Source organism: Octopus sinensis, linkage group LG9 (assembly GCF_006345805.1).
Source record: "Octopus sinensis linkage group LG9, ASM634580v1, whole genome shotgun sequence".
Lineage (NCBI taxonomy): Eukaryota > Metazoa > Mollusca > Cephalopoda > Octopoda > Octopodidae > Octopus > Octopus sinensis.
This window is the reverse complement of record NC_043005.1, coordinates 56,836,597-56,854,445: the sequence shown is the minus strand read 5'-3', so window position 1 is coordinate 56,854,445 and position 17,849 is coordinate 56,836,597. Positions and strand designations below refer to the sequence as shown.

At 40.1% G+C, this 17,849-nt stretch overlaps 1 protein-coding gene across 1 annotated transcript in view; it reads left to right on the top strand.

Moving 5' to 3' along the window:
• LOC115215614 overlaps window positions 1-17,849 on the top strand; it is a 79,561-nt gene that overhangs the window by 34,675 nt on the left and 27,037 nt on the right. Inside the window, 5 exon segments of the mRNA XM_029784837.2 lie at window positions 1,696-1,836; window positions 5,405-5,532; window positions 8,148-8,355; window positions 11,063-11,164; window positions 12,771-12,905. Of these exon segments, the coding sequence (XP_029640697.2) occupies window positions 1,696-1,836; window positions 5,405-5,532; window positions 8,148-8,355; window positions 11,063-11,164; window positions 12,771-12,905 (714 nt within the window).

Genomic DNA, 17,849 nt, shown 5'->3' with positions numbered 1-17,849 from the left:
TTCTCCGTCCCCACCACCAATACTGGAAATCCCGTTTCTCTTACTGGAAATCCCCCTCTCATTCTGGTAGTCTCCTCTCTTATACTGGTAATTTTGACCCCCTCTCCTTTCTCTCTCTGGACTAACCCAACCAAAATGCACACCCCCTCACTGTCTCTCCCTCTCTGGACTAACCCAACCAGATAGCAGCCCACTTACTTAATTTAACATTGGCATATTTATATTTAGATCTGCAGCACCAGTAATACATATATTTACAATGCCCAAAACACTTTCATTTACAATGCTTTCTTACTCTCACCTCTAGTAGGGGCAACAATTTTAACATGTTTGAATGACGATAGGTGAAAAGCAAGAACAACTAATGTGACATGTCTATCAAATGATCACGGAAACCTTTTCAGGTGCTGAATAACATCTCTCCTTCCCATGTTTCCTCCCACATCCCTTTTCCAGTTTTCAGAGTTGGCACTGTCAATGTAGGCACATTGTATTGTGGGTCTAACAAGTTTGTAGAGATACTTGAACGGAGGTGTGTTGATGTATGCTGTATACAAGAGGTAAGCTGGAGAGGAGTTTCAGCCAGGGTCCTCACAAGCAAGGCACATAGGTATAAAATCTTCTGGGAAGGGAACAGTGGTGGAGTAGGTGGTGTAGGCGTACTTCTTGCAGAGGAATGGGTGGATAAGGTCATAGAAATAGTCAGGGTGTGTGATAGAGTGCTTAAGCTCAGGCTAGTCTTGCAGAATAGTTTAGCTACAATTATCTCTGACTTCGACCCACAAGCCTACAAAATGAACAGAAGAACCACTTTTCTGATATTCTTCTGCAAGCTACCTCAAAGATGAGTGACAATGATCACATCTTTGTGGCTGGAGATTTTAATGGGCATGTCGGACAGTAACCTGGTATCTTCCATGGTGTACATGAGGGGGCCATGGAATTAGTACCCAAAATGAAGAGGGAACTTAGCTACTGGAGTTATGTGATGCAAATAACCTATTGATCTGCAACACCAACTTCAGGAAGCCAGCCAACCACTTGATAGCCTATCAATCAGGTGACTCTACTTGCCAGATTGATTTCATTCTCACCAGAGAGTGAATGACAAAAGACTGAGACCTTTTGGTGATATGCTGTGTTTGAGAAGATCTGGCAAGTAAAGTGAGGTCGCAGCTGCGGCCAATGCCAGTGTTGCATAATTGGCTTGTTTAAAACTACGCTTGAATCATTGGACGACAGAATGTGTTTGAGGAGACCTGTCGAGTCAAGTGAAATCGAAATCATGGTTGTGGCCAGTGCTGCCTGACTGGCACCTGTGCTGGTGACACATAATAAGCACCATGCGAACGTGGTCGATGCCAGTGCCCCCTCTCTGGCTCCCATGCTGGTGACATGTAAAAAGCACCCACTACACTTTTGGAGTGGTTGGCATTAGGAAAGGCATCCAGCTGTAGAAAGCTTGCCAGATCAGATTGGAGCCTGGTGCAGCCTACTGGCTTGCCAGTTCTCGGTCAAACCATGCCAGCATGGACAGCGGACATTAAACGACGACGATGATGATGATGATGATGATGATGATGATCAGAGGATCTGCTAGCTAGGAGACATATGTGGCCTGGATTTTACCTGTTCCACTCCCGCTAAGATGTACATCGTAAATTCTGTGCTCTAAATATTTGTCTCCACTTTTAGATTACGAAATACTGGAGATTTCAAGTGAAGATGAAGGAGCTACTGCCCCAGATGACGAAGAAGTGACACCTGCTGGAGTAAAAAGGAAACGACCTGGCACCAAGGATGCTACTACACTTGCACCATTTTTACTTGGACCTGGTAAGTCGGACTATTATCATCATCAACAACACCATTAGCATCATAATCAGTGTCAACATCCAAGCATAACAATACAGCACTCCTGTAATCTCAACTCCGAATCTAGTCCTTTAATCCTGATACTTTTCTTCTAGTCATAACCCTAATCTTTTAAATGCTGTTCTAACTCTATGCATTTATTATTAATTGTAGTCCTTTAGTCCTAATTCAAATCTTATATTTCTAATAATTCTTTAATCTTAATTGTATACCTGGCATGGACAGCCTTTCTCGAAAAAAAAAAAGACCCCTTGTGACAGGGCTCACCATCAGGCAGGCTGCACTACTAAAAATATTCAAAGTAACTTTTCATTCGGTGTACCATTCAGAAAGTCCTGAATCGTCGTCGTCGTCGCCGCCGCCACTACCACTACCACCACCACCACCACCATCATCATCCATCAACCACAATCATTATTTAATGTCCATTGTCCCTGCTGGCATAGATTGGACAGTGTGACCAGAACTAGCAAGCTGGGAGAGGGGGCGCTGCACCAGACTCCAGTCTGATTTGGTATGGTTTCTATGGTTGGATGCCCCTCCTAATACCAACCACTTTACAGAGTGTGCTGGGTGCTTTTACATGGCACTGCACGGGCATTTTTACATGACATCACACGGGCGCTTTTACATGATGCTGCACGTACATTTTTACGTGGTACCACACGTGTGCTTTTACGTGGCATCGCACAGACACATTCACTGTAAAATGGGGGTGGGAGAAGAGAGAGTTGTGCTGAAAAAAGTTGACAGGTTGTTACTCTCTTGTTTTGGTGAATGAATTATCTTTTTGGTTGGGATCCATGTCACTAGGCGTATGTTCACGGCTTGTTTTGTACTGACTAAGCTTGAATGGTAAAAAATAAAGACATATGGCTATTGTACACTGTTAAAAAAAAACCGTTGATTGAAATATTGTCAACATATCATTTCTTCCTTGGTAATTGCCAGTATACCAAGCAGAAAGAAAACTCTCCTGTAAATCTCTATATATAAAGCTGAAGTGGTCTGTGTATGGCAGGTTTGGTAGCCTTCAACTAACACTATCTCCTCCGAGACCCTGCGGCGCAAGTTGACCAAAATTGAGAGTATGATAGAATAAGGCTTGCTCTTCATTCCGTAGAAGAAAAAAATTCAAATCGGACCATGTTAACACCAAAAATTATTTACATCAAAAAGGTGCTTTTTTCTATGAAAATCCCTATTTTTTTACGATTTTTTGACTGCTGTGTCGCCATTTTTCGGTATATTTCAACCAGAAAAATGTTCACTTAAAGAGAATAACAAGCTAAATAATGCAAAATTTTTACTTTTCAAAAATTTAAATTCTGAAGGGTCGAAAGAAACCCGAGCAACGCCAGGCGATACTGCTAGTTAATATAAAAAGTAAAAACCTCGACCCCTTTATTTCTATATTGTTATTTGTCTTTTCTGAAAGTCCGGTGTTAAATAACGGCATCTGGCAATCGAAACTAGGTTGAAAATTCGTCAAGAATTTTACCTTTATGTTATGGCTCAAATGCACCATTTAGTAGTAATTAGTATTAATTACAACATCGGTTTAATTGCGACAGATTATTTGTTTCCGTTCTTCAAGTAAATGTATGCGTTTATTGATATAAGGGAAATAACTCTTTTCAACGCGTGAAGTAATTAGAAATAAAAAGTTTTAAAGCTGACATTTTTGGATCTTTTCGGTTTGAACGGCAGTTTTTTCTGGCGGTGTCATATGAAATTGTCACCCATAATTATGACCCTAGTATCGATCTATTGCATTTCAATCTGTTTTAGGGTTAGTTAGGGCTAGGGGTGGGGGGAAGGGTATATTTTTTTCTTCACAAATGTAAATAAACCCAATCTGTTTCTTAAACGTGGGACATATTCATACGGCACAGAGAATGTTTTTTTCCCTCAATAGACGTCAGTGATTGGTTTGAAATTGCAGAAATCGAAGAGAAGAAAAAAAACAACAACAAATATCTTACAACTATAGAATTTTCTCAATAAAGCCAAGAGAAAAAGATGTTTTATAAACACATTCTACTAGCATACGAAGTTTAAAATTTTTTAGTTACCTAGGAATTATGTTAAAAACTGCCGTTCAAACCGAAAAGATCCACATTTTTTTGCTTAAGTTGCCGTGCTGTCACTCACCACTGCAAAACGTACTTAGAAGCTTACAAAATTTACGATCAAGGATAGTAATGTTACTATGTAACCAACCATACAACACAGCTTTATAGGCTGAAAAACATAACGAAATTACTGTTTCAAATTTTTGGCATAAAGACAGTAATTTTAGGGAGGAGTTTTGGCTATCTTTTCTGTAGTGCACCTGAGCATCATCATCATCACCATCATCATTTAACGTCCGTTGTCCATGCTGGTACGGGTTGGACTGAGTTCATTATTATGCACACGCTTTCTTTCTCTTTCCCCCCTGTTTCTCTTTACGAAAATACATCATCATCATCTTCGTTTAACGTCCGTTTTCCGTGCTAGCATGGGTTGGACGGTTCGACCGGGGTCTAGGAAGCCAGGAGGCTGCACCAGGCTCCAGTCTGATCTGGCAGTGTTTCTACAGCTGGATGCCCTTCCTAACGCCAACCACTCCGTGAGTGTAGTGGGTGCTTTTTACGTTCCACCGGCACAGGTGCCAGGGGAGGCTGGCAGCGGCCACGATCGGTTGGTGCTAGCTTAATGTTGGTAATTGGTTCCAAGATATGCAACTTAAATTGATAAACAATGTAACATGAAAAACTATTAAAAAAAATATTTGAGCTTATTTTTCTATGTATTTCATGATTTTGCAATTCATTATTGGTTTTTATGTATTTTCAAAGTTTCATGCTTTTAATATGTTTGCTGAGACCAACATAAAGTGGGTTAAATCAACTGAAGTCAAAGTTTATTTTACCCCCTTTAATTTCTTTATAAAGAAAAATCCCAAAGCCAAAAAAGACGTAATTTGAAACAAAATAAGTTGAGGTATGCCTGTATGTATGTTGCAATTTTTAATTGTAACTAGCAGTATCGCCTGGCGTTGCTCAGGTTTGTTTCGACCCTTTAGAATTGGAATTTTTGAAAAGTAAAAATTTTGTATTATGTAGCTTGTTATTCTCTTCAAGTGAACATTTTTCTGGTTGAAATACACCGAAAAATGACATTACAACAGTAAGAAAATCGTAAAAAATAGGGATTTTCATAGAAAAAAAGCACCTTTTTGATGTAAATAATTTTTGGTGTTAACATGGTCCGATTTGAATTTTTTCTTCTACAGAAGGAAAAGCAAACCTTTTTCTATCATACTCTCAATTTTGGTCAACTTGTGCTGCAGGGTCTCGGAGGAGATAGTGTTAGTTGAAGGCTACCAAACCTGCCATACACAGACAACTTCAGCCTTATATATAAAGATTAATGTTCTGTTTTCATTCTGTCTTTTGTTTTTTTAACAAATCCATGCAAAGAAATGGCAGTGGCTATTGTTTTTACTGTTTACTAAATTATCTTTCTTTTTTTTATTTGACAGGGATGAAACGAGGACGTGGTCGGCCTCGACGGTTTCCACCGGCTGGACCGAGCAGTTTGCCAACACAAATTCCCGCTGTGATTATACCAACATCCGGTGGTCAAACACTGATGATGGCTTCTGTTCCAGTAAGTTTAACTGAACTTTGAAAAACTGTCAGGTAGAATGTTTATCTTGGGATACCATTGGCAGATTAAGATTGACTACTTACTGGTCACAAAAGCCATGGTTTTTCAAAGTTGGCACCTTTCCAGGAATTTATTTTAACTCTTTAGTTACCTGTATCAGTAGTTGTAAGTCTCATACATATTCTTTTACTTGTTTCAGTCATTTGACTGTGGCCATGCTGGAGCACCGCCTTTAGTCGTGCAAATCGACCCGAGGTCTTATTCTTTGTAAGCCTAGTACTTATTCTATCGGTCGCTTTTGCTGAACTGCTAAGTTACGGGGACGTAAACACACCAACATAAACATATACACACACATACATATATATATATACATATATACGACGGGCTTCTTTCAGTTTCCATCTACCAAATCCACTCACAAGGCTTTGGTCGTCCCGAGGCTATAGTAGAAGACACTTGCCTAAGGTGCCACGCAGTGGGACTGAACTCGGAACCATGCGGTTCGTAAGCAAGCTACTTACCACACAGCCACTCCTATATTTTATTGAAACATGAAATTAATGAATGTATAATACAATTAGGATCTTTTCCTTTTGAAGGCCAGATTTCAACACAATTTCTAGTTAACTAAACACTTTAAAACTTCATATACTGGTAGAATGTGTCAAAAGAAAACATTATTTTCACTTGGCTTTCTTGATAAATTTGTAATTCGTTTGTTAAACGTAGTTAATTTTTCGAATTTTAACCAATCCTATGCTCTCTTTTGAGCTAAAATCATTTGCTGCGTCTAAAACTGAGACAACATCCTGTAACTAACCCTCCCCCTAACCCTAAATTTTTTTTTCTTAATTGTTAAATTAATTTAATTGTTACGCGTATAAAAAAAACTAAAGCAATGGAAAATAATTTAAACAATTAACATACAAAATAATTCTATAATTTTATACACATGCTTTCCTTACGTATACGGAAAGCGTGTGTATAAAAATCATAGAATTATTTTGTATGTTAATTGTTTAAATTATTTTCCATTGCTTTAGTTTTTTTTACACACGTAACAATTAAATTAATTTAACAATTAAGAAAAAAGAATTTAGGGTTAGGGGGAGGGGGAGGGTTAGTTACAGGATGTTGTCTCAGGTTTTTAGACGCAGCAAATGATTTCAGCTCAAATAGAGGTGATTCATTGGTTAAAATTCGAAAAATTAAACTACGTTAAACAAACGAATTACAAATTTATCAAGAAAGCCAAGTGAAAATAATGTTTTCTTTTGACACATTCTACCAGTATACGAAGTTTTAAAGTGTTTAGTTAACTAGAAATTGTGTTGAAATCTGGCCTTCAAAAGGAAAAGATCCTACAATTACATTTATTATAACTAATGAAATATTACACGTAATATAAGAGAAATGAATTAAAAATTTGTTGTATGTCATGGCACTCCTTTTATTTTTTATGTACTTCATACCACTAACTTTAGAACCTGGCTACCTCTCTGGGCTTTAGCTGTCCGCTATCTATGAACAGTAATTGCTAATTAGCCCCATTGCAACTAACGCCACCATCACCACCACCAATCACCAATAGCGTCATTGTCATCATTGTTGATGCTGTCTCTTCCTCCTCCTCCCATATTGTTACTCCACACTATTGTTACTAGCATTGGCAAGGTCTGCTTTGGTATGGTTTTTACAGCTGGATGCCCTTAGAGTGAACCGGACACTTTTTACGTGACACCAGTATCAGTGAAGTCTGCTTTGGCATGGTTTTTATTGTTGGATGCCCTTTCTTATGCCAACCATTTTAAATAGTTTGGACTGAGTGCTTTTATGTGACATCAGACACTGGCAAGGTCTGCCTTGGCATATTTTTACGGTTGGATACTCTTCCTAACACCAACCACAGTGTGGACTGGGTGCTTTTTATATGGCACCAGCATTGGCGAGGTCTGCTTTGGCTTGGTTTTTACAGCTGGATGCATGCCCTTATGTGTCTGGTTATGCGAGAAATAAGCTGCCAAATAATGCCCTACTGTCTTGAAGAAAGGAGAAGACAAACATACATTAGTTACTATAGTCCTAGATATTCTCTTAAAAAAAGGCATAATGATTATGGCTGGAGTGTGAATGTCTTTGATTGTGGTTCTTTTGTTCAATCACAGCTGACCTAGGGCTACACAACAGCAGCATCATAACTATTATCATCCTCGTTGTCGTTGATGCTGTTGCTGCTGCTGCTGTTGTTGTTGTTAAGCGAAAAGACGGGTAAGGGCGATTAGGTGATGGTCTAGGGCTTAGGGGCAAGAGACCCCAGACCTTGGAAAAAAAAAGACTTTGGTCGTCTTGTTGTAGTTGAGGGCTCTTCGTTGATGCCCGACATCACTGGAAGGTGTCCCTCGAAGTCGCTAGAAATGAAGATCACCCGGTCCAAATTCTTGGATGGCTGCTGCCGTTGTTGTCAACACCACCATTGCCATCATTGCAGTCACTGCAGCATCCTGCCCACCACCACTGCTATTAAGTGTCGTATTATCGTTATGTCACCATTATCCTCTGTTGGTCAGTTTGTAGAACTCTTTCCTACTCCTGTCTTTGTCTTTGTCTCTCAGGGAATCCAGAACATGCAGGCATTTCAGCAGCAGATAAAGCAACTGCCAACCATATTACATAAATCAGTAGAAGGTCAAGGGACCGAAGACAATAATAATCAGATGTTACCAGTGTCATTGAATACCGAAGGAATCACTGTCACTGACTCCACTTCAAAGCAGCAGCAGCAGCAAAAACAACAAGAAAGCCTTGTAATTTCAGCAACAGGTATCACAATCTTTGTTTGCTTCTCACTCTCTCTTTCTTTTGCTTTCTCTTGCTTCAAAGCCATTTTCTTCTTTGTCTGAACCCTTTCGGATCTTTTTAGTTTTGGCTGTCAATTCTCAATCTCTTCAGATCCTCTTCAAAATGATCTCATATTTGTTGTAATGATATGATTTTATATGCTAATCACTTCTTTGAAATTCATTTTCACATGAAAAGGTTGCAAGACGCAACGAAAATTTTAGAAAATAAAAATAGGAAATAAGTGGAAATTTTACCGGTGAGTGTGTTAAATAATAAGGCACTAAAAGAGAATGACTCTCCCCAGACACAACAGAATAAATAAAGAATTATCAGCTTTTAAAGTTCGAAAATTTTGGGTAATTTTAGCCAATTATAAGCTACTGATATATTTATGCCTGTTTCCATAGTAACTAACCAAACATGAGAACTCTTGCTGACAAATATATTCTATGCAAAAGCATGTGCATTGGTGCTGTGTTCTGCTGTTAAAACATGTTAAAAATAACAGCCAAATAGGCCCTAAATCACCCCCCCCCCAATTTCTTTTTTTTGGTTTTTACATAATCGTACAAATCCCCCTCAAAGTAGAAGTTGATTTATTTACAGTTTCATATTAAAACACGTCACGCACAAAATGACAGCTTCCAAGTCCTGTTTTCTGACTGAGTGAAAATGATCAAACTTTAAACCTCTATAACCTATTTTAGAAATTTTTCTGGACAAAGTGAAATATCTCCTGAGATTCAGCTTCAAAAACTACATTAATGTACCAAATTTTAAAACTTTCAATATCGAAATCGATCAACATCAATGGAATTTGTAGTTGTGATACCAGTACCGGTGGCACGTAAGAGAACCATCCAAACGTGGCTGTAGCCAGCGCTGCACTGACTGGCCTCCATGCCGGTGGCATGTAACAAACACCATCTGATCATGGCCGTTGCCAGCCTCGTCTGGCACCTGTGCCGGTGGCACGTAAAAAGCACCCACTACACTCACGTAGCGGTTGGCATTAGGAAGGGCATCCAACTGTAGAAACACTGCCAGATCTGACTGGCCTGGTGCAGCCTTCGGGCTTCCCAGACCCCAGTTGAACTGTCCAACCCATGCTAGCATGGAAAGCAGACGTTAAACGATGATGATGATGAATAAACTTAGAATTTTTGAAAATTGGCAGCCAAAATGAAAAGATCCACCATTCCTTTTATCTCATTGATCCTCAGCAGTGAAAGCATATGGCCTAGTAGTTTGGCTGTTGACCATACGGTAATTCCTGGGCTAGGTGGTACATTGCATCTTTGTGCATGGCATTTTATTTCATGTTACTCCATCCAGCTCAGATGATGAAAATCAGTATCAGCCAGTTGCTAGTACTGTCTTCGCTCCCTCATGTTGTTGCATTTTTGACATTCTGCATGGTCAGAGATAGGAGGGATGTGAAGGGTATCTGCTTCTACTCATGACTTCATAGGCACCTAAAACAATTATCGGAACCATGATACTTACTATCAAGTCACATTTGCTTGCAAGTGACCGCTATGCATTTGTCTTTACTGTTCTTCCATTTTTTCTTTTTAAATCTATTCTTCTTTATCATCATCCTTTTCTTCGAATTTTTATCATTTTCTTTGTTTCTCCACTCTGTCTTCCTCCGCCTCCCCTTATCCCATCATCTTTTTCTCTCTTCTTTCTCCTCACAAAGCATACATGTATGTATGAGTGTGTGTGTATGTGTGTGTTTGTGTCATTAGCATGAAAAAAGTACCCAGTATACTCTGTAAAGTGATTGGTATTAAGAAAGGTAGGAAAAGTTTACGAAAAAAACAAAAGACGAAAACAGGTGGTGTACAAAACAAACAGATGCATTAGTATAATGCTCAGGAATAGAAAAAGTCTTTTACGTTTCGAGCCTATGCTCTTATACAGAAAGGGACACAGAAAAAACAAGGAGAGTAAAAAAATGTGTGTAGTGGCTAACGATCTATCATGGCAACTATTAAGAAAGGTATCCAGCCACAGAAACTATGTTACTCCATTCTGCTCAGATGATGAAAACAGGTATCAGCCAGTTGCTAGCGCCATCTTCACTTCAGACATTGGAGCTTGACATGGCATTGTAACTTGTCAGATACTGTCAAACCATCCAACCCATACCAGTATGGAAAGTGGGCATTTAAATGTTGATGAACATGATGTGTTTTTTATATATATATATATATATATATATATATATATATATATATGTATATATACAGAACCTTACAGTAGTCTGGAACAACTGAATCTTAGTCAGTCAGTTGATGGGCCACTACCTCAAATGTTTAAAATTTAAATCCACATCTTTGTCTATATATCTACCTTCTCTAATGTTGCCACTTGATATGAAAATTTTGTATTAAGGAAAACCTCTATAATTGGCTGATGAGTGCTCAGCATTTTAAAACGTTGTAATACTTACAACATTAATAAATGATGTAGTACGAAATGATCGTACCAACTTACCGGAGTCATTCTTGTTGCTTATTTTGATTATAATCACCCCACTGATTTTTATGGATAACACCATACAGAATTCTGGTGCATCTAAATTAAGTACCATATTCATTTGAATCTAAATTTTTGCTGAACTTATATATATATATATATATATATATTTATCTCAATGTCCTCTCTGTTTGCTTCACAGACAATACAACCGAGAATGCAAAGACAGATGGGTCCACAGATGATAATGAAGAAATTTCAAAAGTACATTCCAAAACTGCTGAAAATTCAACAAGTCAATCAGGTGAGTGTTTCAGTTTCTCGGTTCTTCATGTCTTCAATTTTCCAGTTCCTTAATTCTTCAGTTCCCTAGTTTTTTTCTTAATCCTTCAGTTCCTTAGTTCTCCAATTTCTCAAGTCTCTTTTTCTTTTTCAATCTTTCAGTTTCATAATTCTTTAAAAAAAATTTGTCAGTTCCTTAGTTTTTTAATCCTCCAATCTTTCAGTTTTTCAGTCCTTGAGATTTTCAGTTTTGCAGTTCCTCTGTGTTAATCTTTCAGTTCCTGAGTTTTTTTTTTAACCATTTAGCATTCAGTTTACACTCATCATCATCATCATCATCGTCATCATCATCATCATCATCGTTTAATGTCCGCTTTCCATGCTGGCATGGATTGGACAGTTTGACTGAGGACTGGCGAGCCAGAAGGCTGCATCAGTGTCCAATCTGATCTGGCAAAGTTTCTACAACAGGATGTCCTTCCTAATACCAACCACTTTGAGATTTTAGCGGATGCTTTTTACATGCCACCGACACGAGGGCCAGTCAGGCGGTACTGGCATCGACCATGCTCAAATGGTGCTTTTTACATGCCACTGGCACAAGAGCCAGTCTGGTGGCACTGGTAATGACCATGCTTGAATGGTGTTTTTTACATGCCACCAGCACAGGAGCCAGTCAGGTGGCACTGGCAATGATCACGCTTGAACGATGCTTTTAACATGCCACTGTCACAGGTACCAGTCAGGCGGTACGGTCATCGGCCACAACAAGGATTTCACTTGCCTCAACAGGTCTTTGCAAGCGCAGTTTATTGCCCAATGATTGATGGGTACTTTTTTCACACAGCTGTCCTCATCCATTCACAACACATGACCATACCAGCACAGTTGTCTCTCTTGCATACTACGTTTGATGCTTCTTAAGTCCAACTTTTCTCTCAAGGCACTTACACTCTGTCATGTATGCACACTAACATTATACATCCAGCAGAACATACTGGCGTCATACAGTCTATCTTTTATTCTGAGCAAGAGGCTCTTTGTCATCAGCAGAGGTAGGAGCTCTCTGAACTTTGCCCAGGCTATTCTTATTCTAACAGCTACACTTTCAGAGCATCCACCCCCGCTACTGACTTGGTCACCTGGGTAATGGAAGCTATCAACTACTTATAGTTTTTTCCCTGGAATGTGCCTCCACCAACTATCATACAGAGATATAAAAAAAGAATGAATCTGCTAGGGCTGCTGCACAGCAGCCTACATTAGCACATAATGTGATCTTCAGTTAGATGGAGTCTGCATATATCTGGAGCACTGGACCTGAGGGTTGCTCTTAGTCATTCGACCAGCTCTCTACTCGTTACTGGCCTGGTTCATCAAGACTAACCTAGAGCTATTTAACAACACTAACATCTTTTTTCTCCATCTTTTCTTTTCTCAGACCTTTACTTTCCTCTGTCAAGTCTATCAGTAAATGAGACTGTTATCATTTCACTTTGAATCTTTCAGTTCAAGATTAGGCATTGTTAAAGCTGAAATATTGGATTAACTAAAACATATTTTTCTCTTCATTCTGCATTGTTATGCGGCTCTCATGCCTTTCTCATTCTTTAACTGAAATGTTTCAGTTACTTCAGACGAAGGCAAGAGTGTCAGCGAGTCTTCGACAGAGGTTATCACTAGTAGTGCTCCGCCAACCATTATCCAGATTCCAGAGAACTTTTTACCAATGTTTTTACCAAAGAAAGATCCAATCAAACTCGGTAATTATTGCATCATACATTTTTGGGTTCAATACCTATTATTTTACATACTTTATAATTTTTTAAGGGTGAACTGTTTTAGAAAAAGCATATTGAGCCAGCAACAAAAGTTCAATTCCTACCTACTGCTATTTCATTTACTCTTCTAATTACTTTGGAAGGGGATGAATGCCACAACTTCCAAAGTTAATAGAGATGTATCATATATATAATATAAAATAACAAAGGTGGCCAGATGCAATATAAAACTAAAAAGGAAAAATTCAATTGTCACTAATAGTGATTGAGGGTGCAAGGTAGCACCTACTTTACTAGAAACAAGAGTCAAAGACCCTTATAGCCACAAAAAAAGTTTTTGACTCTTGTTTCTAGCAATGTAGGTGCTACCCAGCACCCGCAGTCACTATATATATATTGGTTGGTTGGCATCCTTTCTGTCTCGGGAGACAATGGAGTTGCGCATAAAGTAGTCTAGTCCGGCTTTTATATTTCATGTCCTGATACATTTCCTGCTGTGGCTGTGTAGTCCTATCCTGGACAAACACTCCCTCTGGCAGGTACCGCAAATGTAGTGAAGACTGTTCCTGGCTGGTTGTAGTGCCATAGTCTCTTGTTTACGTCTCTTTCTTTCTTTCCATTTCTCCTCTCTCTCTCTGTCACTCCTTTGTATTCCCTTTTTACGGTACGTCGCCATTCTCCGCGGTTGCGGCAATGCCTCCCACCGCTAATATTGATGTTGCAGGCCTTCATGTCCCTTTTGCAAACATCCTTGTTACGTAAGATCGGTCTACCCACAGACCTAGTACCCCTAGCAAGCTCTCCGGAGAGTATGTCCTTGGGGATTTGCCATCTTTCATACGGCTAGCATATATATATATATATATATATATATATATAATATATATAACATATATATTATATATATATATAACATATATATAATATATATATACATATATATAACATATATATATATAATATATATATATATGGGGTGCTGGGAAGAGGCATGATATGTATAGATGTATGCATGTATATGTATTTGTATGTACATGCTTGTATGTGTACATTATTGTGTCTCCTACCCATTGTGCACTTGTCTGCATTTGCCCACCATCTTCCTAATGTCCATTTCATTTCCTCTCCCTATGATCCATCTCCTTATTGCTCCACCATCCCTTACCAAATTTATCAATTTCCCATTGCTCATCAATCATTCACTGTTTCTTCTCTACTTGCTCTATTATTCTGTCAGTCTCATTAATGTAAGCAATGCCTGATTTCACATCACTTTATTTCACATCACCTGGAAGCTTAAAGATCCTGCGAATGGACAGAGATTTAGAGACATATTACTCGAAGACTTTGAAATAGAAGGGGATATAGCTTCACACGATGTAGAAGACAACTGGAGGTTTCTACAAGACAACCTGCTGAGGGCCGCTGACCAGATCTGTGGATGTTCCAAGTCCCCTCTCGATCCAAAATAATATGGTGGTGGAACAATGTTGTTGACAGGGCTATTAGAGAAAAGAAACAGGCTTGGAAGAACTGGAAGAACGGTGGTAGCAGAGAATTGTGTCATCCTGCCAGAAGGGAAGCTAGGACATAGGTTTATTTAGCCAGAGGGGAAGCAGATAAGAAAAAATTTGCCAGTATTCTGTGCTGTGAGGACCAAAGACTTGAGGTGTTTCATGTTGCAAGACAGTGTGTGAGAAAGAATCGTGATGTTGTAGGAGAGAAATGTGTCCGCAATAACAGAGGAATTCAAGACAGGATGCCCCTGGGAGCTCCTCTGTGCCGACGACCATGCTCTAATTGCTGAGTCACTATCAGAACTGGAGGAGAAGTTTCAGGTGTGGAAACAACGATTAGAATCAAAGGGCTTTAGAGTCAACCTATGCTAAAACCAAAGTCCTAATAGGTAGGAAGGTAGACAAACCACAAATCCCTTCTGGTAGATAGCCCTGCTTGATCTGTAGAAAAGGCATAGGTAGAAACTCTATAAGATGTACCCAGTGTAAGCTATGGACACATTAGAGGTGCAGCAATATCAAAGGAAGACTAACTGCGAAGATAGCTTTTGTATGTGGCAGATGCTCAGGAGCAATAAACACTGAAAATGTGCATAGAACAACTTCCGCCACATTCCAGGGAGAAAAACTATAAGTAGTTGATAGCTTCTGTTACCTAGGTGACCAAGTCAGTAGCAGGGGAGGGTTGCGCTGAAAAGTGTAGCTGCTAGAATAAGAATAACCTGGGCAATGTTCAGGAGGCCAGTATGCTCTGCTAGATGTGTAATGTTAGTGTGCATACTCAACAGAGTGTAAGTACCTTGAGAGAAAAGTTGAACCGAAGAAGCATCAGATGTGGTGTGCAATAGAGACGACTGTGCTGGTATGGTCATGTGGCGAGAATGGATGAGGATAGCAGTGTGAAAAAGTGTCACATCCTAGCGGTTGAGGGAACCTGTGGATGAGGTGGTGAAGCACAACCTTCGAACATTAGGCCTCACTGAGGCAATGACTAGTGACCGAGACCTTTGGAAATATGCAGTGCTTGAGAAGACCCAGCAAGCCAAGTGAGACCATAACCCATGGACTATGCCAGGGGTGTAACCAGCCCACTCATGTGTACCTTTCCTTCATTGGACACTAAACTTTGCTTGCGAAATTGAAATCAAATTCAATGACTGGCATCCGTGCTACAGGAGCGCTAAGAGCACCATCCGAGTGTGATCGTTGCCAGAGCAGCTGACTGGCTTCCATGCCAGTGGCACATAAAAAGCACCGTTTGAGCATGATCGTTTCCAGCGTTGCTTACTGGCACTTGTGCCGGTAGTACGTGAAAATACACCTGAGCGAGGTCATTGCCCGTGGCTGGGACTGGTCCTGTGCAGGTGGCACACAAAAACAGTGGCACATAAAAAGCACCGTTTGAGCAGCAGCTGACTGGCTTCCATGCCAGTGGCACATAAAAAGCACCGTTTGAGCATGATCGTTTCCAGCGTTGCCTTACTGGCACTTGTGCCGGTAGTACGTGAAAATACACCTGAGCGAGGTCATTGCCAGTGCCGCTGGACTGGCTCCTGTGCAGGTGGCACATAAAAAGCACCATTTGAGCGTGGCCATTGCCAGTACCGCCTGACTGGCCTTTGTGCCGGTGGCACGTAAAAGCTCCCACTACAGAGTGGTTGGCATTGGGAAGGGCATCAAGCTGTAGAAACTCTGCTAGATCAGATTGGAGCCTGGTGCAGCCATCTGGTTCGCCAGTCCTCAGTCAAATCGTCCAAGCCATGCTAGCATGAAAAGCGGACGTTAAACGATGATGATGCTGATAATTGCCCCAGTTCACTTAGACGTAGAAATAAGTTGCAATGTTGCTGGTGCCAAGCTGTATTGACCTTTGTCTTTTCCTTCGACAACATCAGTGGCATGGAGAATGGAGTCTGGTATGCATGGACAACTGCTGGTCTTTCATAACAACCTTGCTCAGACTTATGCCTCAGAGGGGTACTGTCTAGGTGACTGAAAGGGGTCTTTATCCTTTACCCTGCCTGATAATCCATAGCATCAATCCTTCAGTTCTGCTGGTCCTCTCTCCCTCTTCCCCAAGCCACTCTCTAGTGACATGCTTCTCTTCCTCCTGTAACCTTCCTTGTCCTCCTTGATTTCTCTGTTGTCTCTTTCTCTTCCACTCACTTTCTTGGATGTTATCTTTTGCATAGAAACACATGATAGATTATAGCAAGGACTCTCTAGCCAATCTGTTACAAGTCAACCTCACTAGTGCTGGTACTATGATAAAATGCAAATAGTATACTGTTCTGATTGAGTGGAGACAGCATAAGATTGCAAGCGACCTTTAGTCCTGTTGAGGTCACAACACTCTCTCTAGTGCTGGTGCTAGGATAAAGTGCATTCAGTATACTTTGCAATGTGGTTGCTGGTAAGAATGGCATTGAGCTGTAGATACCAAAACTGAAAACAAAGCACATGAGTGATATATGGTCTTGTGACCATCAACACAGGCAATCATTCTGTGCATTGTTTGTTTTTGATTTTGTCGATTTCACAGTATAGTAGGGTCAGTTGGGCACCATCTATGAGAAAAACAGCACCATGACACAATTTACTCTGCCAGAAATTTGGAAACAACATGCTGTATCGCTTTGCAGAGAATTTGAAAAGAGTTGGATGAGTCTAAAGTGATTTCGAAGGTATGGCAGTTCGGAAAACTCACTCTGTTCTGATAAGGAAAGAACTCCTGAATTTGTTGGTGAGATCTAGGCCATGATTGACAATAATCCCTCGAAGTCAATCAGGTCCATTGCCAGGGACATGGGAGCGTTTAAGTTTCTTATCAGACAGGTAGTGCATGAAAACATTTGGTATTCCTCATACAAGATGAGAAAGTGCCAATTTTTATCCCAAACTATCAAGGAAAAGAAAGCAGATTGTGCTACAAAGCTTTTGAACAAACTCAAGCATCCCCTCCAACCAAACATGCTTTGTTTTTTCACAGACGAGAAAAATTTCTGCTGGGATCAGATGGTGAACACACATAACAACTGTTAGCTTGCCATGTCCCCAAAACATGTACCAAGAGTGATAAAAATCAAACATCCTGTCAACATTATGGTGTTTGGAGTGATAACTAGTGATTTCGATATGCATCCATTCATCTTCCCACATGGCATCAGACTCAACACGGAGGCCTACATCAAGTGCTTGGAGGTGGTAGTGCTGCACTGGGTCACGGGAGTGGTTGCTGGAAGACTCTATGTCTAGCAACAGGACTCTGCACCATGCCACACAAGCAGGGGAACCGAATCATGGCTGTCAGACAATTCCTGTAACCACATCACCTCTAATATTTGGCCAATTAACTCCCCAGACTGTAACCCCCTTGATCATTATGTTTGGGGTGCAGTTGAGCAAGAGA